Source organism: Osmerus mordax, chromosome 7 (genome assembly GCF_038355195.1).
Source record: "Osmerus mordax isolate fOsmMor3 chromosome 7, fOsmMor3.pri, whole genome shotgun sequence".
Classification (NCBI taxonomy): Eukaryota; Metazoa; Chordata; class Actinopteri; order Osmeriformes; family Osmeridae; genus Osmerus; species Osmerus mordax.
In genome coordinates this window covers 14251067-14275238 of record NC_090056.1, presented here as the reverse complement: position 1 = coordinate 14275238, position 24172 = coordinate 14251067, and the positions used below count along the sequence as shown (strand labels likewise).

Here is a 24172-nt window from a genome sequence, read left to right as displayed (position 1 = left end):
CATCTATAATTTTGGAGGTCTTGTGATGTGCAGAAGACGGCATTGGTATTCTGTGTCCACTGACACTGCTGGCATGACTTTCCCAAGACATGTGTCTTTTGACAGTGCAGTGTGGATAATTGGGAGACAAGGGGCGGCCCATGCAGCGATTCTCCTCGGTGCCTTGTGTGTAACAAAGGTGTTGACACATTTGGCCTATATCTGATAGCCTAACAAAAAGTCATACCAAAGTTAAAATTGTGTATTTTTCATTTCTTACAATGTCGTTTGCATGTCGGGTTACTTGAGTATGTTGGTGGTGACAGTCTAACAGTTTGTTCAACAGGTAACTCAGATTGAAACATAACCAGAAAATCGTGATGTTGTGGAGTCATGTAAAGAATTTCCACGGATAGTGGCGTGAAACTAGTATATAAAGACTGAATAGAACTAGCTGGCAGGCCTACCCCAACACACAACAATATAATTAGGTCTTTATGTGGTACATTTAACGCATCTTTGGGGGGGGGGGGGGAATCACCTCACACGTTGGTATCTTAAAATGTTAAAGTCTTAGGCCAAATCAACATCTGAATTATGATCGGAATTTGATTAAACAAATTTGGTTTGCAAAAAAGACTATATTCCACGTTGCAAATATACTTTTGCCAATATAATATCTTTATATTTTACCAAACAGTTTCTGGATGTAAACATGCCATTACCATGAACATGATTAGCCTACCAAATTCAATTGACTGTAGCTCTATTTTCATAAACTGTGAGATTTTTCGAAATTATCTTCATAGTAAGAGACATGGCTTTATTTGCTTCAAAAAGGGAGACATGGATGGCGCTGTGAGCCTATTTCTTTGAGCGCAAAGTGGCTGACACTACACTTGTTCCATTGAGATGTTAAGTGGGTGTCGCTATATAAATCGGGTCGCAAGCCAGAATGCCATTACTCGTCGGGAGAAGATCTAATAGTAACCAAGCTCAGCTCAGGTTCAATTCAAGAATGGTGGCGACATCCGACTGCATTAAGGCTAAAATAATAACTGCGAAAAAGGTATGTAGGCCTGTATACCTTACAATAAGTGAGGCATGGGATATTAGACATCTCGTATCAGTATATTTAGCTATCCAGAAAGTATACGTAGCCTTTAAAAGGTATATCCTCTCAATTTCAACAGGTGTCCAAACCTCTTATGGAGAAGAAAAGGAGGGCTCGCATAAACAAATGCTTAGATCAATTAAAATATCTACTGGAGAACTACTACACCAACAATGTAAGTTTGATGACATGAATATAATTTGGTCTACATCAAAATTAAGGTATCTGCATAAATGCTAAAAAAAAACTCTAAATGTCTCTTACGTTTTTAAGATTCGAAAACGCAAGCTGGAGAAAGCAGACATCTTAGAACTAACCGTGAGGCATCTGAGAAATCTACAAAAGATTCAGAATGGTAAGTTATTTCACGTCACTTTCATATTGTCCAAGTTGTTATATAGTCGGCCTGGGCAATGGACGTAGACCTATTTCATCCTATTATTTTTACCAAAACTAGCCAACAATGAACTGAAAACGCTATTTATATAACCCCTGCATTGTATGCACATGTCTACGCTTGGCGCAAAGTTTTATATAAGTCCTACGTACATATTTTTCAGGCTCTTCCACAAACTCTGAGATCTCTGACTATCAAGCAGGCTTCCGGAATTGTCTAGCGGGCGTTAATCAATACATGTTGATGGCAGACAACTCTAATGGGAGCAGTCGTTTGAGCGTACTGGCGCATCTTTCAAGCAACCTGCTATGCATCGGGGAACAGGCGCTCAACTCCAGCACCGTGGACAGCGACTACCCCACACGTACAGCACCAAAGGCAACAACGCAAAAACATGCCGCTGAAGCGAACAAGGCACGGTCTACTGTTCCCCTCGCCCGCTGTGTCCGATCATTGAAACCCAACAGTTTAAGTAGGACGTCCCGAGTGTCTCACTCTCAATCGAATGGAATACCTGGAGAACTATCTTCAGGGGCTAGTCAAGTAATTGGTACAGCACACATAAAAACTACCCAAGACAATAAAAGCTGTAGTTCATGTCCAAATAATAAAGATCATCCTATCGTTCAGTGTAATGAAGTAGTTGGAATACTCTTACAAAACATTTGGCGTCCTTGGTAGAAAGTTTAACGTCGACTAGACAATAGTGTTTCAGTTAGTTAGGCTATATCTATTGGAATGCAGATTTAACTGTTTTATTTTACCTGATGTACAAAATAAATGTTCTATTTTATCAATAAATGTTTGAAATAATGTTTGGCCAAGCAAAAAATGTTTCAGGGGATGGTGTGGGGGTAAATCTGGGTGTAAACAATCTGATCTTGTAACACTCATTCCTCCTGACAAGAACAATACGGTGTAAGATAAAGACAAACCAGTCTGTTTATGAAAAATAACACATAGTAGCGCAAACATGGGTACACACATTGTTTAATCAGGTCTCAATATGCATCATTATTCTGGGACAGTAGCCTAACTGCTCTCTGGTGCTCCTTGGCTGAGTTTCTTTCATCATTTGCGTAATTCCAGGTTAGGTATAGCCTATATATGCTAGGCCTATATAAAGTCTAAATGTTGACGGTTGTAGCCTTTTGGATATTGAGAATCATGTGCATGTGCATGTATATACAATGTACAATCAGCCATTTTGCACAGACATCGTTGAGACCACACATCCACGTTTGTAGGGTTGCAAACTGCCCCAGGCGCTTGTCCTGACGTGTAATTCTACCTATTCTTCTCCGGTTACGCATTAGTGCCGAAACAGCAGCGCGCAAATTAGTCTCTTGTTAAACAACTGTGTAATTTTCTGGTACTAATTATGTAGGCCTACACTCACAACATGTTCCCTTTTTGGGTATCAGCGGTTTGGGAGGATTCTACAGATTAGATTAAATATTTGTTTGTGCAAATTATCCACATTTTCTGTTCAGAATGAGAAGTGACTGCATAGGCTATTGATTTAACAAAATTGTAATTTAGACCTATCAAATATTTACATGAAATTAGATATTGACCCTTCAAGTGGTGCATGACTTATAGGCTACTTTGAATGACTTCATGCTTTTCGCAGGGTGCAAGTGAATGTCTGATATTTTTATTTTAGGATTCCGTTAAATTACCTTGGGTTTCCAGTGTTTGGCATCACTGTCATAAAGTGGCTCTCTTTTCATGCAGAGTCTGTGGAGAGGATGGCACCTTGCAGCGAGGAGAATTGTGGAAACGCCCACCGTTCTTTCACATGGTATTGGCGGCCCGTTGCGTGCTGGGGCCTTGTAAAGACATTGGGATGGAGAGAGGAAGAGGGTGCCTCTCAAGAAATATGTAAGAAAAAGGGAATGTAAGACAACGCCTCGTTCAAGATTTGTGCAAAGCTCACGGTTTACAGAAGGTTCACTTTACATGGAGCCTATGAGATGTGTGCAGGCTATCCGTAAAAGCTGTGAGGACAGCCCGTAAACGTCTCTTAGGTCCTAGCAGCTATCACATACCACAAAATCAAAGCTGCTCTTTTAGTGAATCGAACACAATATCAAGAAAGCTGCCAGAGCTCTTGAGTTTGTTTTTTGAAGAAAAGGAAAACCACGTGACCTGTACATTGAATGGCCTTAAACTCTTTAAGAATTTCTATGAACTCCTCGGTGTTGTTTAAGTAAGCTAGTTTGGTTTGCACCATAAAGGCGGTGCATTAGAGCTGAAAACTTAAGGGAGGGAGATAATACATAATTTGCATTAGACTGTGTCCAGTCAAGCGCTCTTAAGAGGAAGCCGTGTATCTTAGGCTTCGAAGAAGCAAGTCCCGTGTCCACTGATCCTTTCAGCTTTCTGTAAGAGAGATTCGAGCCGTCCGATCGTTTTTTTCCAGGTGGGACATTTCCAAGTTTTTAATTTAATGATAGGCTAATTAAGCAGTCTACAGTTTTGCCAATAATACGTAAAAAGTAGCCGAATGACAATGACTAAAGGCCGACTGAGGCTGAATGCCATTGACTGAAAATGGCTGAAGGGCACAGAAACACAACGGATTTTAACCTATCGCTTAGTATCATGCGGACTGTAGCGTTTTTGCTGAAGGCAAAGGCTATTGACTGGAATCAAACTTAACAATGTTTTTTATGGTGCGAAACGCTTGACTTATCAACAAAAATGTCACATAATCAGGCATATAATTGTTTCAAAGGGTGTATATACCATGTGATCCATGGAATGTAAATGTAAATGACTAAATGTGATCCAGGTCGCTGCACTGCAACACCACACCGTGGAATCACTTTTAGAACCGGAATAAAGAGCTATGTCGTGGCTCACTGACTGCGGGTAACTCCGGACAAAGTGTGGACATTCTCGGAAAAGACAAAACCCGGTCCAATAGGCTATAGGATCTGCAGAGTCAGGCTTTCAACCGTTAAAACACCTGCGTAAATGGTCGCTGAAATTTACATCAGATGGTTAACTGCTGCTTGGCTGCCTATTATGAGAACGAATGATGCATCTCATCTGTATGTCTGCTACTGAAGACTCTGAAGAAGTCAAACTAAATGACACAGCTCAAGACACATATCCCGAAACATCAGTTTATTTTTTCTGGTTCTTACATAATCATATTTCAAATGATCAAAAAAGTGTGAACATAATCAAATTGAGTCATGGATCAAATTCTGTAGTTGTGCACCTTCAAACGGTAACCTAATAGGCTACACGCCGGGGAAATATTGTCAGTCCTGTTTTATACAAACTCAAATACACTTTTAACAACTTTAAACTAAGGAATTGTCATCCAATGTAAATTCTTCTTATCTTTTTAACAAAACCATTATCTGAGCAACAAAGAAACACCAAACATTGCTCATAATTTAGACTGTCATAAGTTTGAACAAAGAAGGATATGTTACAAAATTAGAATCTGTTTAGACTTGTAAACACAGAATAAAACTAAATGCCAAAAAGGCAATGACGTAGCAAAATCCGACAGGGGAAATAGAAAAAATATTTTCAATGTGGTATGCTATTGAACAGGGAAAAGCAGGATGAAAGGTGCACCAATACGTTAAATATATATAATTTTTAATTGAATGTATATATTTGCAAAAGAAGACATGTAAAGTCATTGTTTAATGGACTGAACTATCACTAAATAATATCAAATAAGGCTTTATCAAAGGTGCAGGGTAGGTTTCAAGTTGCATTTATGAGCCTACTATGCTCACTGTAATTTATTTGCAAATGTTTTTTGTGTGAATACATTCATAATATGGGTCTAGCAACAATGTAGCCTTTGATTCAGTGGGCAGTTACAGAGTAAATGAGGGAAAAAACGTTCCCACTAACTCACAGTTAGTGGAACATAAAGCATGAGGAAGACTTGTTTACCATGGGCCAATAACAAATTTGCCTTTTATATGGTTTTCCATTTGCCCTCTCTTAGCCTATTTATATCTAGTCAAATTTGTTTCCTATACTCACAATATTATTGCAAGCATAGAAAAGAAACAAAAAAAAACTATAGGCTGGAGATTACATGTTTTATTCCAAGTTGATCTAAATGTGACAAGATCAACTTTAAACATGTGACCAATTTAAATCACTGTAGCCTATAGAGCTTGTCTCATCTGTTCATCAGCTCTTATCTGAATTAGCAAGAGGGTTGCAGGCTGATATAAACCAACATAAACAACGTGTCTTCAACCTGTACTCAGTGGTGATAAGGGATGGGAGCAAACATGGAGGCTATTGAATCACTCTTTGAGTTGACTTTTAGCAACACTCTCACATAACTATGTACATCCCAACCCATGCTCAGCTGCCAAGATCAAGCACCATTGGTGAGATAAGCTACTGTTCATGGCTGATGCATGTTTTATAATGTGTGCATGGCTGTAAGTGTGATGAAAGTCTTAAAATGTTGAATGAATTCTGTCATTTCTGAATATTCCAGTTAATGCTTTAATTAAAGAACACCAAGCCATACATCCAATGTAACTTTGTCTTCCATATATACAGGACCTGCACTGGCATTAGCTTTTCATAAGTGTGAAAGGGCTTTCATAGATAGACAACAATGCCCAAAAACTAAGGCTATGCACTTGAATTGACAAACAGTTGTAATAATGTCCGTATAGTCAGTATGGATATGTTGGAAATCTCCTCACAAAGAGTTTATGGAGTTTATGTAACAAATCATCATAATATCTGTGTATCTCAGTATTGGATATGTTGGTAATATTCATACAAAGTGTTTATGGAACTTTATATTTCTTTGTAACTGTGGAACTGAGTAGATAAAGACTACATTAAATTTATTCTGTTATATTGAGATCAAAATCTGGCATATTTTCTGTCCTTCATAGCTGCAACTTGAGTCATGGCAGTTTTGGCTCTCTTCTTGTTTATGTCTCCGCAATGGAGAGTGATTAAAAGACATGCACCCATTAGATAAAACACTCACCCATTAGATAAAACACTGCTTTTACAATAAGATTTGGAGTCATCAAGTGCAAAAAAATAACAAAATATCAATGTTCCCCCATTCCTTTGTGAAGATAGAAAACTACATCAAACAGCAAAAACATGAGTGAAATATGGATTACATTAAAAGAGATGTTTTGTAAGTGGATCTGTGCTCTGAAAAACAGCTGATTCATGTACTAGCCCCACCTACTAAAGCCACGGTAGGCCACCTGTCAAAATCTTCAAGGTCAGTAATATCAGAGTAAAAGTTCAATTTTAGGGATACAGTGGTATATAGTAAAATAGAATAGTGGTACAGTACAAAATAACCATTATACAGTTAGGCTTAATTTATCTGTCCACCTCCCTAATTGCTTGGTACCATAATTCTTTAATGACAATAATAGTACTGATAATAATGATAATAATGTTTCCTAGGTGGTGGAGCCTATGGAATCCGAGTGAAATGTAATATAACCCGAGGATGATGCAGAAGGGGAACTTAAAAAGCTATTTGTGCTTCCTTTACTCTCTGCTTTACTCAGGTGTTTTTGGTCCCCCCAGGCAGCCCCAGCCACAGGCCCAGCCCCATGACCTGTCCTGCTGGGCCTGTGAGTGGAGGGCTCCCCTGGCTGCTGGATTTGTCCAGGTGGGACCAGTTCACTATGACGCTTGCCTTCCCGCCTGTGCTCGCGGCAGCTTTTTCCCGTGCCACAGGCCCCAGAAACTTCTCCTCTGTCCCGCCTGGGTGACCCATCGGGTGACCCACCTCGGCTCCCACTCCTGCTGTGCTCTGACAACCGGCGCAGGGCCTGCGGCTCACGCTCAAAGTCTGTTAGTGGGAAATGAGGAAACAGGACCGCGTGATGCTCATAAACGTCTGGGATGAGTGAGATGGTGGAGGTGCGGCGCGGGCTTCTCATGGGGCTGGGCAGCGGCGTCTCATCTATGAAATTGATCACCTCATCGCGGCTGAAACACTTCAAGTTGTCCTCGTAGCATTCCCCGCTGCCGCTGACCACCCGTGGGAGGTGCTTGAGGGAGTGCACGCTATCCTCGGAGCGCCGGCGTTTGCGGTGCTGGTGGCTCTCCTCGTGGTAGGAGACCAGGCTGCTCCTGCGCCTCTCGTGGCGTGGCAAGCTGGAGCTGTAGTGGGGGCTCCCCATGATGTCCTCGGTGGAGCCCCAGCGGTGCAGGTAGGAGGGGATCTGGCCGCTGGTCCACATGTCGGTTTCGTCGTGGGAGTATCTTCTTGTAGGGGGCACCTGGTGCAAAACAAAGTTCATACACATCCGTTTAGAAAGTTATGACTGGCTTGTAATAATATACCCTAAAATAAAATGAAATGACAGAATATGATAAAACAGGTCTACAACATAAAGCCAACATAAGACCTAAATAATATAAATTTTAGGCAATACAATTACAAAGTTTGTCATTACAAAATTACAATATTTTCATCCAATATTTACATTAAAAGAAAATGTTTCTCTACTTTTCAATTCACTGGTCAGTCTCACTTTGAGATGAACGCAGTCACTAATCTATTGTAATTTGGTAAGACTATCATGACAGCTAAGTTATTAATTATTGGCATAGGTTATATTCCCCAAATTGATACTCACATTCCACATTGTTCTGAGGACTATGCAAGAGAGACAGGATTTGTCAACGAAGTATCAAGTAAAATACTGATATCAGAGTGCCCCCCAGTGGTGGCTTTAGGTAAAAGCAGAAATGAGACAGCAGACTATACAGTAGCGTTGAGTGAAAGGGTAAAACAGCAGAGGGCAGCAAAGCATAAAAAGGATCAGATATGACAAATGGAGGGGAGAGGATGGGAATCCAAGACAACATGGCAAACTTGATGGCAGTGTTTTTTTTTATATGCCACTTGAGAACTATTCTTGCAGAATCAGTACTTTCTATTACAAATCATATTATATATTAGCTAGTTATAGATTCATTTTCTGCATGCTTTAAGTTGTAGCCACAAATGCATTTTTTTTGTTAAGACCATGATGAAATATGGATTGACACTTAATACGTATACCTGCTCTCTACAAACACATTAGGTCAGATGCAATACACATGTGACTCATAATGGAGCAATGAAACAATGTAGTGAAATGAGAGCTACTGTATACATCTCTGTTTCAAAAACTGTCCAACGATCAAATTGCATTGAGATCACGTAAGAAAGCTTAATGAGTTTGTCTGATGTGAGATGGCAAAAATACCTAACCTATATGTGACATCACATTATATAATTTATCAAATACATGTGCCAATAAGTATAACGGTCCAGTTAAGGGCTTTCTTATATGAATGAAAATGTATTAATATTTATGTAACCACTACATGTTCTATTATGTGTTATATACCATGTATATTCTATCTTGCTGTTCTTTTATGTGCTGTACTGACTGAATCCAATAGGGTCATTCTTAAGCAGTAGTATGGGACAAAGATGAAACAGTGGTACGATGTTTGTCAGGGGGTGATCATAAGTCAGGAGAGTGTCTGGTGAGGATATGTTCATTCTTAGGTTGTCATGTCTCCACATTCAGTCTTCCAGGACTTATTGTCAACAACACATTTTCTGCTTTCATACTTTCAATATGTTCAATGAGTGTTCCAAGTTTGTTCAAAATTATTAGCCCTGGAAAACTGCATGTTAGGAGATAAGCTTGGGGTTAATATAAGATCAAAGAGGAGCATTTCACAGCTCTACAACTGACTGGCTTGGGTGAAGGATCGAATAGGTTTTTGCGTACTGGTTAGCATTTTTCCTGGGTTCCCTGAATGTTTCAGTCAAAGTTACAATATGTAGGATAGCAAAAAAAAAATGTATTTCACACAAAAGTATGTTCATTCTGTTCAAGATGTATTATATTTACTAAATGTTTTGGAATTTAAATAGGTTGATAATCCATGTGAGACCTGCATATTATTGTAAATGTTGAAACATTTATAATGCACATCTAAAATGAAGGTGAAAACTACTGATGGTCATATTTGCCAAACATAAGTCAGCCAGAATAATAGTTTGAGACGTTTGTTTGAGCCACCTTTTCCAATGTAATCTCTGAATATATAAAATGTCATAGTTAAAAAAGGTTAACGTTCTCCAGCAAGATTAATCAAGCTTAAATACTGTACCGTATTATGCCTAAGAGGCCAAATCACCATGCACATTATCATCTGTATATGAAGTATCACTGAAAGTAGATAAATTTATTAGGTAATAAATAAAAATCAATAAAAATATACCTGCAAATACTGCATTTTATCTTCCTGTAGTTCCCTCAATGGATACCCTTGCGGGACCCCCCTTTCTAAAGTTGAGAATTCGTACTTGGCAATACGGTCTACCGTCACGATTTCAGGCACGGAGCTATAGTCATATGGTCTGTCATATATTAAGTCGGCATGAATTCCTCCATCTTGGCTGTTTTCTGCAAACGCAGAAAAGCATACGCGTCAGGATTAAGATCAACGTACTCAAATACACAGACAGACAGACAGACAGACGAGAAGATAAGAGAGACAAATTCAATCTTTCTCTTTGTTTTTTGGGGTCCACTAGTAAATTTGGGATATTATCAAAATTGCAGTCGAACTACAAAATAAATAAATAACTGTAATGAAGCTTCTAAATTCAGAGTCCAAAAAGTTATGAATCTCTAAAACTACTGAGGCTTAGTGGGAACCATATAGAGTAAATTATAGAAATTATTCAAGAGTCATTTTACAGAAGACTGGATAAGTAAAGTTCAGATCCAAAATATTGGCTTCAATTAGAGATCAATTGGAGATGGGTGTAAAATGCTGATCTTAAGGCAAATTTTGGCCAGAAGGATGGAGGATGAAATTAGCTATTTGCACAGGCAGCTTAGCATGCAAGTCAGTAGCTTTGGAAACAAGAAACAACCCTCATACATACAACTGAGCTGTGTTATACAAGGCAAGCCCTCTGGAAAGAAGCAGAGAACTGGACACATTAAAAATCACACAGATGATATCATGTTTTAGGTTGTTTTTGGCTTATGTTTAACAGCAGAAAATACCCATGGATTAAAAAATGAGCGCATCAAGAGGTGTGGAAGGTTAGGAACAGGGGGAGGAGGGGGGTCCAGGTTGAGTTTATACAGGCAACACAAAAAGGTTCAACTCAGAGTTGGTTCTCATTGCTTACATTTGAAATAGTGATTATATAGAGTAAAACGTAACTTTCTTGAGTCAAATTTAACTGATACCATTCAAATTCATGTGCATGTAATGGGGGCTATTTCATTATCATGTGACCTAATTTTGGGACCAAAATTTGTGGAAGTGTCTGTTTATTATATCATTTTGAATCACTTTCTGAAGATTATGTATATATATTTTACAAATCTACATTCAATATTAGGGAGATATGCATTCTTAAAAGCGGATGAGTAAATTACGTTAAAATACCATATGGTATACTTTTTCTCCATTATTATGTTTGTATTACTATTCCAACATAGAACACATTCTAAAATAGTTGAGGGAGAAAGTAACTCATAATTTTGAATGATCACTTTTGATGTTAACTGCAGATTTAGGATACTTACTGAATGTATACAGAAACTTGAGCAACATAACCTTGTAATTAAAAGGAAATATGACCATCATGTAATCTTTAAAATGCCTTTTTGTTCTACTTCAGTTGTAACAGTATCAGTTTGGCTCAAAACATTTTTAAGTATTTCCTATTTATTTCAGCATATTCTCTTGTTGTGGGCATTCCAGAGGAAGATTGCCCAGTTTAAATGCACTGAAGTGAAACAAAGTAAAAAGGCTGCAGGGAAAGAATGTGCTTTTCCAGCAATATCCTATTTCCTACCTTCAGTTCAGTAGCATAGTAAAATAAAGCACTTACTGTATGAGATGTACCAATTTATGGTTTAGCTTATAATGTATTGTAGATGTAACTGGATGTATAACCATCCTGTGCAAACAACAGACACTCATACTGTATTTTACCACTTCCTTTCTTCTCTACTACAAGGTCACATGATAGGTCACATGATAAGTCAGACAAATTGTCCAATCATAAAAGGACCCCAATTCAAGCATACATTTACGAATCAATAGATGTTTGAACAGCTAACACACTACATATGTACAGAATGACACCTTCCAAAACAAGGTATCAAACTCTGCTCCTGGAGAACCCTCTAGATCCAGTGATTTACACTTTAAAATATCTAATCGACAATTTCAGTTGCTATCAGGGAAAGGTGTAGCCATGGCATACATTGTTGACAATGTAGTAAATCAGACCTTTATCAATAAAGTTTTAGATGCAGCACAAGCCACAAGTTCCTGCAGCTCTCTAGGACCAAGGCTGGAGACCTCTACCCTTTGCAAATGTAACTCATGCTCAAACTCCCTAGCATAAAGTTATGTAGACCTCCACCCTTACTTCTACCCTAAATAACCTCCCTTCTTACTGAAACCTAAACCATCCTCATGTCTTTATGAGTGTGAGGTCAGGGGTGAGGATCGAGATGGCTTACTGGACATTTACCTTCATCCACGTCGTCATTGGACATGATGGCCACACACTTCTCCCAGACCATGCGCACATCAGCGCGATAGCGGTCACAAGCCCACAGGAACATGGGCAGTAGGATGGACTGGGCGATGGAGCACCAGAGCACACACAGCACCATCCAGTTGTAGGAGCGATCATACTTCAGACTGGCAAAACTCACCACCTGGGAGAAGAGGAGAGGGTTGGCAATGCATGATTCATGTGAGGCCCATTGACACATGTTTCCTTCTACATTACGTACATGGTATTAATAACAATGCGTTTAACACTGAACAACTACACTGACTGCTATTGAACTTACGATGTACAAAGATGCTCATGCGGGCCACACTTCCCCCTGGTATCTAATACCAGCAGCCATACACATCCTCCAATTACCATGATCAGAATATCCAGACAGTCTATTTTAATGAGCCCATTTATTATTGTAATTAATCTCTAATGAGTTTCAGTCATTTTTTAATGGGTATCAATTCAGTGTTTCCCAATTATCTCCAAACATAAATGTCTAGCTGATGCTAGGGTGTAAAAATGCATGTTCATGTGTTGTACATGTAAACACTACAGTAGTTACATGAAACACCTATAGAAGACAAGAACTGGTTCCCCCTACCCAGTGGTTTGAACTGGAACATGGATATTATTTGACAACCGACTCTGCTGCGCCTGTAATCCCAATTGACATTAAACTGGTTTGTTTGTCTACATACACAATTCCAGGAACATTAAAGTGCTATGTCCTCAGTACATTACCTTGGGCGCAAGTACTTAAGTATCCTACCATGTCTGTGTAAGTGCTCGCTTACTTTGGGTCCTGACACTTTCATCAAACTGATGGATCCCACTCATTATCTAGACAGAGGGTCACCTCTCCAGGTTTCCCCTGTGAACTTCAGTTAGAGCAGCATGAGGGATATGTCATTAAGTAGTATCTCATATACTTCATGAAGTATATGTGATAATGCTCGACATTTAGTAATATACATTGACATCCGTGAATCACCTAGTCCAACCACGTGGGATCATCAGGAAATGATCAGGATGAGTCTTCATCAAATATGGCTATTAGAGACTTAATAGATGTTGGCATAGAACAGTAATCAAAGCACAACCAGTCTAAATACATGGTTGATAAAGCCTATGTAGTGAATCACACTGTGTCACTGGTTACAGAGCCAACCAGTATACAGTCCAATATGAACCTCTCAAACAAACCATCCATCACGCTAGTCTGTAATGATAACTGTTATGTTTGAGCTCCAGTGAATAATTGAAAGTGTGGCTTTTTAAAGCCTAGAAAGAAAAAATAAAACACTGTACCCTTGAACCATTCTATAGAATAAAATGACATACAGGGTTAGGAATATACTCTGTAAATCCTTTTAAGTGAAAAGGATGAATGTGGTATAGCTGCCCATGCATTTAAATATCTCATTACTACAGGTCATAAGGCAGTGGCAGGAGATTTGTCCTGCTTCAGTTACCAAACTGGAAATATAATTTGCCTTAATCATTTTAATGCTTTTTGTTGCACACACACACTCGAGTCAGTCAGGGGTTCAATATGTAGGTAAATATATTACCCACAGTAAAGCTCTGAATAACAAGAGATACATATATCAATCAAAATTACATTTCATGGTTACTCAGAACGCATTTAGGCTGTTACTTAACTGTCAATGTGTGTATGATCACAAGTTGTGTGTGGGAAGGATAGATGTCTATGTATGATATATGGATCTATAGTATCATGGGGAATAATGCTGGTGGGCCGCATTCAAGGTCAACACAGCAAACCGTCGAGTTATAAAGTGTTCATTATAGTTCCCACAGCCACGGAAATAAATCAATAGGTTAGAGTAAAGAAAGTGGTCTCTTATCGATGTTACCACAGCTGGACATGAACAACGTTTACTCGCTTGGTTTACCTTCTCTCTCTGATTCTATCTCTGTCTCTGTCTCTCTCTCTGTCTCTCTATCTCTCTATGCCTCTCTCTCTCTATGTGTCCCTATACCCATTCTCCCTCAGGGTACAGTCAGTGAGTTAATGGGAAAGTTGAATGGGGATCATTCTGGAAGTCTAAAAATGGAGAGGCACAGATATTGAAAATTCTTAGATTAATGGTTAAATCACATGTATGCATGCACATGATGAACACACAAGCACACACACACATTCTTCAATACTATGGTAGATTAGAGTGTATCTGAGTTCCTTTCTATTCATATTCAGGCTGAACAGTTACCATTTCAAATCTGTCAGTTCATGGAAAATGGGTTTAACTCACCTGTACCAACTGTTGTGCCACAAGACAGGAGCATTTGTCATGGTTTAGTAATCCTGCTTTATAACCACACAGGATTAATGACACGCTTTGATCTCCATCTGTGAATCTAACACCCTAAATAAACCACTAACAACAATGCACTGTGACATCCTGGAGGATGACACCCAACTGGAACCACTCTAATGGATCACAAAAATCTCAGTTTGATCAATTTTCTAATTGCTTGGTAAATTTGAATGATCACTTGACTACTACCCACAGCTGCTAAGGGTGACAAGAATATCTCAATATATTAGTGGTGGTTTTATTGTCATATGTCTGTGTAATGTAAACATGAAAACTACATTATTGTTCAAATGATTGGTCTAATGAGTGGTTTACACACATAAACAGACTCACAACATCGAATACAATGACTCAGTCAAAACCAGGTTAGAACGAGGTCTCATCCCTAACACCACCTTCCAGCTTCCAGAAAGCTTCAACACACAGCTGGGCAAGGCGAGCTCAGAGCTCAACACCGACTCATGTCTGCATGACAACCCCAAGAAACGATTCACTGAAAAATGAATGAGAACCTGACAGGAGCTGGCAACCTGAATACTGAGGAGAGGGAAAATAGCTCCCTACGCCTCCATCCACTCTCTTAAAGATGGGTCTTTCCTGGAGTCCAGACTAGCACCTAGCTCTTTGGTCACTACCTCACAGCACAACCACAAGGGAATTGGACTATGGGTCTGTTGGCAATAGTTTGTCATCCTGTCTGCATGGTTGTAAATCTGCAGCTCCATGGTTTCTGCTATGCTGTTGGCCACTAAAACGTATTAAAATCAGCCAGGCAAAACGGTTCACTCAACCAGTTAATATATTGTTCCCATGTATAATTTCTCAGTCTGGATGCAGTCATGGACAGTAAAAATAAAGACAACTAGCATCTGGAGCATCACCTGTCCTCCATAATAACCAACTCTAAATATGGATCCAGTGTAAGTCGACTGCAGCTAATCAAATGATCTGAACAGCAGCTGTTGTTCTCCACAACGTGCATTCAGGTTAGTTCATGGCTGACTTGGCCTTGGATCTCTGCATGTTCGAAACTCCTTCCATAATATAGTTCTAAAGGGCGTGAACAGCAAACACTCTGACACAATTCAAGGTCATTGCAGAGCAAGGAGGAGTACATTGATAGGGTCCACTGTTGTTCCTTTGTTGAAAGCGCCCGGAGCGGACATGGCACGGGACATAGAACACTTCCTTGGATGAACGTATCACTTTCCAATAAGAAGTGTTGTGTGCTTTACATCTTTTCATTAACATTAATGTCAGCAGACACTGATTATGACATGCAGCTGTTTCCCTGGCAGTGCTGCAGCCATGCTTTCATGGCAACATCATTCTTCCTATAGTCAGGAATGAAAGAATGAGGAGAAGTTTATTGCTACACAGTACACACACACATATACACACACAGTACACCCTTTACACACTGTGATGTTTGGGAATAGCTCTTGAAGGGCACTGGAGCATAGATGACACACACACACAGAGACACACACAGATACACTCAACATTCACACATCTTGTAAGCGCACACAGGGTCCTCCCAGCCTGACCTACTTACAGCCCCAGATGAGATGGGAAACATTAAAGTTCATTTAAATAATAAAATAGCTTTATAGGAGCCTCTACAGGGAACATTAGCACACTAATTAAAAATGACGACTACGTTTTCTCCTTCCCTTCTTGCATTTGTTTGACAGTGGCGCACAATGAGCATGCTCTGTGTCTGATTATCTCCACTGCTGACTCAAGTGCTTCCTCCTCATTCCCCATCCTCTCTTTCCAACTCAAAAGTGCAGAGAGAGCTGCCACACAACATGGCCCCCACCACCATAAGGGAGGGAGGCTAAGGAAAGAAAGAAGGGTAGATATTGTACGGTACACTGCATCAACATTTAAGGAGATTCACCAAATTCTTAGCAGCATGCAGGAGAAATTTAGGCCTCAACATATGTACTTGAGGGAGGAAAATGTGACACAGCCTTAGCCTAGTTTGTCAGTGCCAACTAAAGTCATGAGAACACAACTGAATACATAAATATTTCAATCTTGCAGTTGACATGAGCTGTTTCTGTGGAAGCCTCTTGAGTACTTTATATAGTACGTGTGTTTGAAAGCACACAGCACACTTTTATATGCACCAATTGAGGCTTGTGTGTTTTTTATATTGTCTTTCCAAGGGACCACATTAAAGAACGTCTACTAGAGTTTTACCTACAAGGTTTTTAGTAACACCTTCCTCAGAAATCAACTACCACTCATAAAATACATACATGCATTGCATTTAGCCAGGTATAACTCACTAATTCAACTTACCAAAATGGGGAACCCAGTGAGAAAGTCATAGATGAAGACAATGCCACTGATCAGGTATGTGATTTGTAACGACGTCTTGAGGGGCTCCGAGCCATCAATGGATGACCTCCTCTTCCCTTGGGCGTCCTCCACCACAATGGTTGGCACATTGAACTTGTTCTTGTCTGCGTTATGGCCTGCCTGGATAGAAAAGGTCTGGAAGAGGGCTATGCCGATGCAGATGACCCCCATGGCCACACTGCCGCCAATCAGCAGCAAGAAGCACACGCCGAAGCCCAGGCCGATCTCTGTCACAATGAAGCGGCAGTCCTTGGCATAGAAGCGTTCGTTGGTGTCATGCCAGCCCACAGCAGGCAGTGTAGACAGGATGAAGGAGACCATCCAGATGCCCATCACTGTGTGGACCGCCTGTTTTTTGGTGTTACTCAACCTGAGGTATGGAGCAAGAGAGATAGAGACAGAGGATTCCCGTCATATTAATAGAGCGCACTTTTGCAAAGAAGGAGGTTAGACTGTAGGGGCAGGAAATGTCTTCAGACTTTCTGTGCCAAACAGAAAGGTATAGAGGAACTGTGAATTTTGCCCCTATTATGAAAACAATAAAACCGTAAACATAAACCTCCACAATTGACATGGTGCATCAGAGGGACTGTGTTAAATAGACATATAAGAGACCATGAGCTGAGCGAGAACATATTCAGTCTAAATCAATTTGGGAATCTGATTGAACAAAAACATCTTAATATCATTCGAATGGATGTAACGAGAGTAGGAGGAAATCAATGGTTTTAAGATTGTCTAGATCGCTTTCATGCCCTGCGGTCTCTTTGTCACTTAGGTCTATTTTGGTGAAGGAGATCTGTGTTCCTCTCACCTTTGAGTAATTGTTATAGCCAAGCAATTTGCTGAATGTGTTTGTGTCCTCTGGCGGCACGGTGCTTTCTACGTGCACATCACACATCTAAAAATACTGTACGCGTAAGGGGTGTTTTCCTTTTCAGAAACTTGTGTGTAGACAAGAAGCTTTCCTTGATCCAAGATGCTGCACAATTACACCAATTTAACATGCAAAAATGATATTCCTCAGACATAACAATAATAGATTTAGAAACCAGAGGTACAACCACCTTAGACTGTATGTATGAAAGCATGTGGTGGTATTTCCAATGAGCATCAAAATGGTCAAGTGTAATAGCCTCCCACTACCAGACCCTCCTACAACCAGACTCACATGTGTTTTGTGACTGTCCATTAGGGCCCTGACGGAAAACCGAAGCTGTCTCCCTTAGGAGGTCAACAAAGCTAAGCCATCCTTGCCTGCCACCCCTCCCCCTTCTCCCTCTCTGTTCATTAACATCTACACATACACTGAATTGGCTTGACAGCAAGACGTTCTCCTGTTTCCATGGAAAATAATACAGAGTTCACTGAATTAAAAAAACATACATGGAAGGAATGACTCAGATGACATGGGCAGGGACTAGAGAAACGATCAATAGGTGGTAACAGGCCTGTCCCCCACTTTTGCATTTTGGTCTTTTTGCAGAGAAGTAGGTCTCTTTGTTGCTTCGAGTCAGAGCGCTAGCCTTTCCTGAAATTGCCTGAGGTGAGAGAGATTTACGTCACAGAGCTGCTTGAATCTATTACCAGATAAGGGGGGGGGGGGGGGGGGGGGTGAGGGAGTCTGCTCCTGAGAAACTATGAGCAGTTGCTGATGAGAACAGATGTTGAAGCATTTGTTTCGAGTACAAGGGCAAAACTCATAAATCAGGCCTTCAGTGTATGCTAACATCATGGTAAGGAGTCATACACACTTCGGATGAATATAGATTAAATGGAGAATATAAAGCTGAATACATGCTGTGTTAAGGTAATATAAGAACAAGGATGAGACCAATGACAATTAAGGACAATTGTTAATTGTCCAAAGATTTTGATAACAAAGACATAATATGTTGTTTTCACTTAATCTCTGACTAGATGGGCTTGCATATTGCATATTGATTGCAAAATATCACATTTAGATAGTCAGTATTAGACAGAACAAAGGGCTTGAGATGCATAATAATTAAATGGGTACAAATAATATAGGATATATTGGCCAAACAGGAAAAGTTTATATTATTTAATTAAGCTATAAGGTTGGCCTTGTTAACTCTCATCAGGGATCTGTTGAAAGTTTATTGGGGATTGAACTGGTAAGTGCATACAAAATGCTGTATATCTGTATAGACATAAATAACATTCATAAGTAACATCTCATTAAAGAAGACAGCTGCTCTTTAACTCTTTGCTACAGCTGTTCTTTAACTCTTTCTTTAACAGTTGCTATAGATCCACAAACATATAAATAAAGCACTACATTGGAGAGGTGAGTTTAGTCTCTAGTTGATTGTTCTTGTGTTGTTCAGTGTGAGCCGATGTGGATGCTATTACTTCCACCTGTATTGGAGGCCAGATGGAGCTGGAGTTGTGGAAGCTCTCACAGTCTAGCGACTCACACATGGGATTACCTGGGTAACCACACACACAGATGTGCCCAGAGCAGAGAGATTTCACAAGAAACGCATCGCAGACTCTCTCTCTGTCTGAATTTAAGTCAATGGAATGGGAATCCGATTTGAAGTGTGGATGGATTGGACAAAGTCAGATTGGAAAACTTGTACGTAGTGTAATGTACAATTTGTCTCACAGTATTCACAATGTAATGTGAGACAAATATTTCGGCCCAGTGATATCATGTTGTGGTGGTTTGGAACTTTAGACTGTTTTGTATTACTAAAATGTTCGTGAGTACCATTGCTTATACTATGCTAAAAGTATTAAATGAAGAAAGTGAAATAAGAGAAAGAAGAGTATTAATCTACTGTCAAACTAATTTCTGATTTAAAGCTTTCAACAAATTTCTATCCACATATACTTTGCAACAACTAATGGACTCGTTTAAACAACACATAAGCAACCCAGTAAACTTAAGTTCTTCCTCCTACCTGTAATTGACTGGCCAGCGCACCATCCACATGCGATGGTAGGACAGGGAGGTGACGGAGAAGCAGGTGACCAGTGTGAGGGTGTAGAAGGTGGACACAAACACCTTGCACAGCCCCTCGTTCCACTCATAGGTGGAGTGGCGCCGACGCAGGGTGATGACACAGTACATAGTGACCGGGATGGCCATGTTCAGGATGTGCGTGCCGGCCAGTGTGCAGATGAGGAACTCCAGGGGCTTCCACTTCTTCTGCTTGGCGCTGACACTCAGGATGCCCCAGGTGTTGGCCAAGATGGACACGCCCGAGCAGACCAGCCAAGCCAGCGCGTTGGTGCTGATGATGTCATCCTTCGTCACCTCATCCTTCATGGTGGAGCGTGGCGACGGCGCCGGCGGCCGCTGCGTAGTCGGCGAGAGGAGAAGGTACAACCGAGGAGGAGGTGGTGGTGGTGGTGGAGGCGGGCAGGAGGGGATACAAGGCGTAGGACGAGGCAGGCATCCTACACAGGGAGATGGGCGTTCTCCTTTGGATGGGCGCAGTGGGAGGACGGCATGGTGATGACAGGAAGGCGGGAGAAAAGGAAGAAGGGGGCAAATCCAGGAAGAGTCGCTGAGCTGAGCCAGTGCACGTAGAAGCCTGGAGTGGAGGAAACGGGAGGAGAGACAGAATACAGAGAGAGAAAGAGAGAAAGCAAAGTGGTACAATAATTGGCACAGTAGAAAAACCATAGCAATATGTCTGAGGAGAATCATTTGATGTATTATTTTAGCACTATGGGAAACCAATAGTTAGAAAATCTGCTCTCAATTTGTCATGTACGGCCTTAAAACAGTAGCACACAGTAGCACTGTCAAGAGACAACACAATACTATAATGCTTGTTCTCTCCCATGATGAAGTGTAAAATGCTTGGCGCAGCTGGTGCCTGTTGTCACTTCAATTTCCTGTCTGTTTGGTTGTCCGAAGAGAGATGCGCTTTGGGCCGCACCCCCGAGGAGGGACACTTGAAATGACAGTGACACGTCATCGCTCTCGCCTCTCAAACATGACCAACTCTCTCCAGGCTTCTCTGTCAACCAACCAGACTCTCCTCTAAGATCCATGGTGGTACAAAGAGGTTACGGAGCAGTGTTAACCAAACCTGGCCATACTGTATACTAGCAACAATACAGGTAGCCCATGGTAAAAAAAATGCCTAGTTATTTTAACCACGGTTTTCGGTTCGGTTTGGCTTGATGACTTGGCACATCAGGGTGCTTTTTGTTATTCTATGCTTAGGCGACAAGAGGTTTAAGAGGGTTTTTTAATGCACTACTCTTTCTTTCCTTTCCTTAAAAGCAACAACAAAAATGTATTTAGTGCATACCTAATGATTGGACTCACGGGAGGCATTTCCTCAGCACGTAGACTCCAGTGTTGCCAATTTAGCGACTTTGTCGCTAGATTTTTTTGCCTTCCCTAGCAACACATCTGGTGACTTTCTGCTACTTCAGAAATCTCTGGGGGGGTTTGAGCAACATTAAAATAATTGTAATTGTACTTCTGTGTTGTCATAAAAAGTTGCGTCCCTGCGACTTTTCAGAGAGACAATAATGACTTACATTTTCTAACATTGGTAGAGTCATGGACACACAAACAGAGCTGAGAGAAATAAAAAGCCCCAAAAAACGCAAAACTGAAAAAAACATAGTAATACACTATTCACAAGTACGTATTGAACCGTGGATGTTGTACCAAACGTCTTTTTATGGGAATTGTGGCATCGCATCCCTACTAGCAACACTACATACCAGACTCAATGCCTAGCTTTGCGGCATGGCAGCTTACCCTTTAGCCTAAATGGTGAGCATGTGTTATATCCCAGTCGTTTCAGCTCATTGCCTATTCAGGTCTTCCTATCAGAATGGATCAGTGCCTCTTTCACTAGCTTTATTATTCTAGGATAGACAGCCATCATCCGGCCCCCTCTCCTTTCTATTTCTCTCACTGAAATTGCATCTGGAATCACAACAAACTCAGGAGAAGCAAGTGGATCACGGGAGAGGAGCCCAAATATATCTTATTTTCTCAAATAATTAGCTTTTGTTTGGAAAATAACTGCCATATTTACGTTTAAGCAAGGGAAAACAGAAAGTATTATTTGGGAATGCAATTTGAATAGGGCATACATCCTCAACAGCATTGGTGTAAATTAAGATGATTTCAAATCTCACAGTGATGGCTATGTGCATTCAGAAGGGTAGAAATGAATGACTGATGGTACAAACATTCAGTAAAGTTACTAAAATAATATAAGCTTACAAATAACCAGAATACCGTATATTATTCACAGTAAAGTATGATCAGGACTAGTGAGTTAAACTTAAAAAAATAAAGAGTATAATGAATTTGAATGATGTCCCTGCATTTCAGCCTGTATTTCAGACAGCTCCGTGGATATCAATTTAGAACTTGATGCTCAGGCACAGACAGAAGGCCAGCTGTGTTTTCTATGGAAAGCATTGTGAAGTTTAGGACAGGGATAACTTGATTTAAGTGACAAGCAGTGTCACCTAATGAGAACAATGACAAGTTGGCATTTTGGGGCATTGGAAATAGAATCCATGGCATAATGATGTCAACCCAATTTGTTAAAATATTCTGGTTGCAGCTCCTTCACAACATGTTGTGAAGGAGAACTACATTTTATTATTAGTATTATTATTTAGTATTTAAAACAATTAGCATTCTTCTAATAATCACTCATCCATACAGTTGTGAACAAACCAAAATGATTTGTCAAGCATAGATCAGTCTCACTTTGCTGTACATTTGGTAACCTAGTGTCTTTAACTGGATTCATTTGTTTTCTAATCTGTTCTGTACTCTCTTTTTCGTACTTTCAGATTTTTCTTGAATCCATACTTGACCTTTGACATTTCAAAAGCAGCACAGAGCTAGCCCAAGTCTGCAGGCCAAACGTCCCCCATGCCAAAATCCACAAACTCACACATAAATCATCTCATAACAATCTAGCTTCATCAATATTTTCTCAACTTCCTGTTGCTGTATATACGTATGTCCCACTTTCATCACATGCATTCTGCCTACCAACTGCATAGGATAAAATGGCATAATATGTATTTTCACAAAGTAAAATAAACAGCAAAGAAATGCAAAACATTCAATGTCTAGCCTATTGATCAAAATGTTTTAGTGAGGATCATCAGTGCATCTTTTTTTGTGGCATTTCTGCCTCCAAATGTCTTATTATTTTCATAGTGACAACAATACTGATGGGATGACAGCAAAGGGCCCAGGCCAGATTTGAACCCAGGCCACCACAGTAAGGCCTTAGCCTATGTACTACACACACTCATCCGGTGAGCCACTGGATAAATTAACACCGTATGACAGTCAAATTTCACACAGAATGGTGAGATGTATCTGTCATGTAAAACATGCTCAGTACTGACCAACAGGTTGCTTCTTTTATTAAACAAACAAATGTAAAACCAGCATTGTAAGTGACAAAGTGAAAGCCTACCATAAGAATTTAAATGAAGGCCTTAGATGGAGTGTTGCATAAGAAACCTATATTTAGTCACGTCCTCCTACTCTTTGAATGAGTAATTTATTGCTTTGCAAATCTGTCAGCAACGCTTAGTAAAGAATGAGACTACACAGTGCATCACTTCATCAAGGACTATTACAGAAATCAGGATGAACAGACTGAGAGACATATGGCCTGGACAAACATACGGAAAGACAGGTTATGGGACTGAAGGACAGGAAGAGAAATCGACACACAGACTTTGAAAACAGGCAGAAAATTGGCAGACACAGACGTATCCTTGAAAATATAACTGTTAAATCATTCTGAATGAGATGTGACATCTAAAAGAAACCTTGTCTAAAAAGTCAAATACACAGAGATCTCTCAATCACTCCCATCTCTCTTATTAGCAAAATGTCGGTCAGTGTGTTCAGAGAAGCAGAACAGAGGAAGTGTGCGTGAATGTGTTTGCCTGTGTGGATGTGTGATGTTGACCTATATCCGCACCATCGGTTTGGGAAGCTTAGCAGGAACCACGTACAACCTCTGTGCATTCCCCCCAATCAACACGATACACTGAGGACCTTGCTTGAATATAGTGCAGGTCTCTCTAAAGCTGTGGGAGAAAGAAACGCGCAAAGCGCAGCTTCTATCCACCGGCTCTAGGCACAGTCTGCACCCCCCCGCAGCTGAGGCCATGTGCAACCCCCCGCCTGGCCCCCTCGCAACAAAAATTGACAAGCACATTGCATTGACCCCTGTGGACACTTCTTAAGTCTAGCTATTCGCCTCTCCAAAGGGGGTCCCAAATAGTGTACCTGAGTGTGCAGTGAATTGCTTTGAGAGGGGTTCCAAAATGTGGCAGTGATGATGTGTAAACAGCTACAGGGGAGCCACTGA

At 40.4% G+C, this 24172-nt stretch overlaps 2 protein-coding genes across 2 annotated transcripts; one reads left to right on the top strand and one right to left on the bottom strand.

The window, feature by feature from the left end:
• Positions 1 to 997: 997 nt before the first annotated feature.
• her3 (hairy-related 3) lies at positions 998 to 5876 on the top strand. Its single transcript, XM_067239072.1, has 5 exons — positions 998 to 1048; positions 1173 to 1268; positions 1367 to 1448; positions 1654 to 1854; positions 5851 to 5876. The coding sequence occupies exons 1-5, from the start codon at positions 998 to 1000 to the stop codon at positions 5874 to 5876; spliced, it is 456 nt and encodes a 151-aa protein (XP_067095173.1).
• Positions 4618 to 20106, bottom strand: LOC136946057 (probable G-protein coupled receptor 153). The gene is made up of 5 exons (XM_067240238.1): positions 19739 to 20106; positions 16749 to 17178; positions 12058 to 12247; positions 9771 to 9955; positions 4618 to 7762 (listed from the first exon to the last, which is right to left on the bottom strand). Exons 1-5 carry the CDS (start codon positions 20104 to 20106, stop codon positions 6932 to 6934), a joined length of 2004 nt encoding a protein of 667 aa, XP_067096339.1. The 3' UTR covers positions 4618 to 6931.
• Between the last annotated feature and the right edge of the window lie 4066 nt (positions 20107 to 24172).

Excerpts from the sequence above, each read along its gene's own strand:
- her3 (XM_067239072.1), top strand. The coding sequence starts at position 998 with ATGGTGGCGACATCCGACTGCATTAAGGCTAAAATAATAACTGCGAAA. Across the intron at positions 1,269-1,366 it reads AGAACTACTACACCAACAAT|ATTCGAAAACGCAAGCTGGA; the intron begins GTAAGTTTGATG and ends TACGTTTTTAAG. Across the intron at positions 1,855-5,850 it reads GGACAGCGACTACCCCACAC|CTGCCAAGATCAAGCACCAT; the intron begins GTACAGCACCAA and ends ACCCATGCTCAG.
- LOC136946057 (XM_067240238.1), bottom strand. The coding sequence starts at position 20,106 with ATGAAGGATGAGGTGACGAAGGATGACATCATCAGCACCAACGCGCTG. Across the intron at positions 17,179-19,738 it reads CGCTGGCCAGTCAATTACAG|GTTGAGTAACACCAAAAAAC; the intron begins GTAGGAGGAAGA and ends TCCATACCTCAG. Across the intron at positions 12,248-16,748 it reads TCACTGGGTTCCCCATTTTG|GTGGTGAGTTTTGCCAGTCT; the intron begins GTAAGTTGAATT and ends CTCTTCTCCCAG.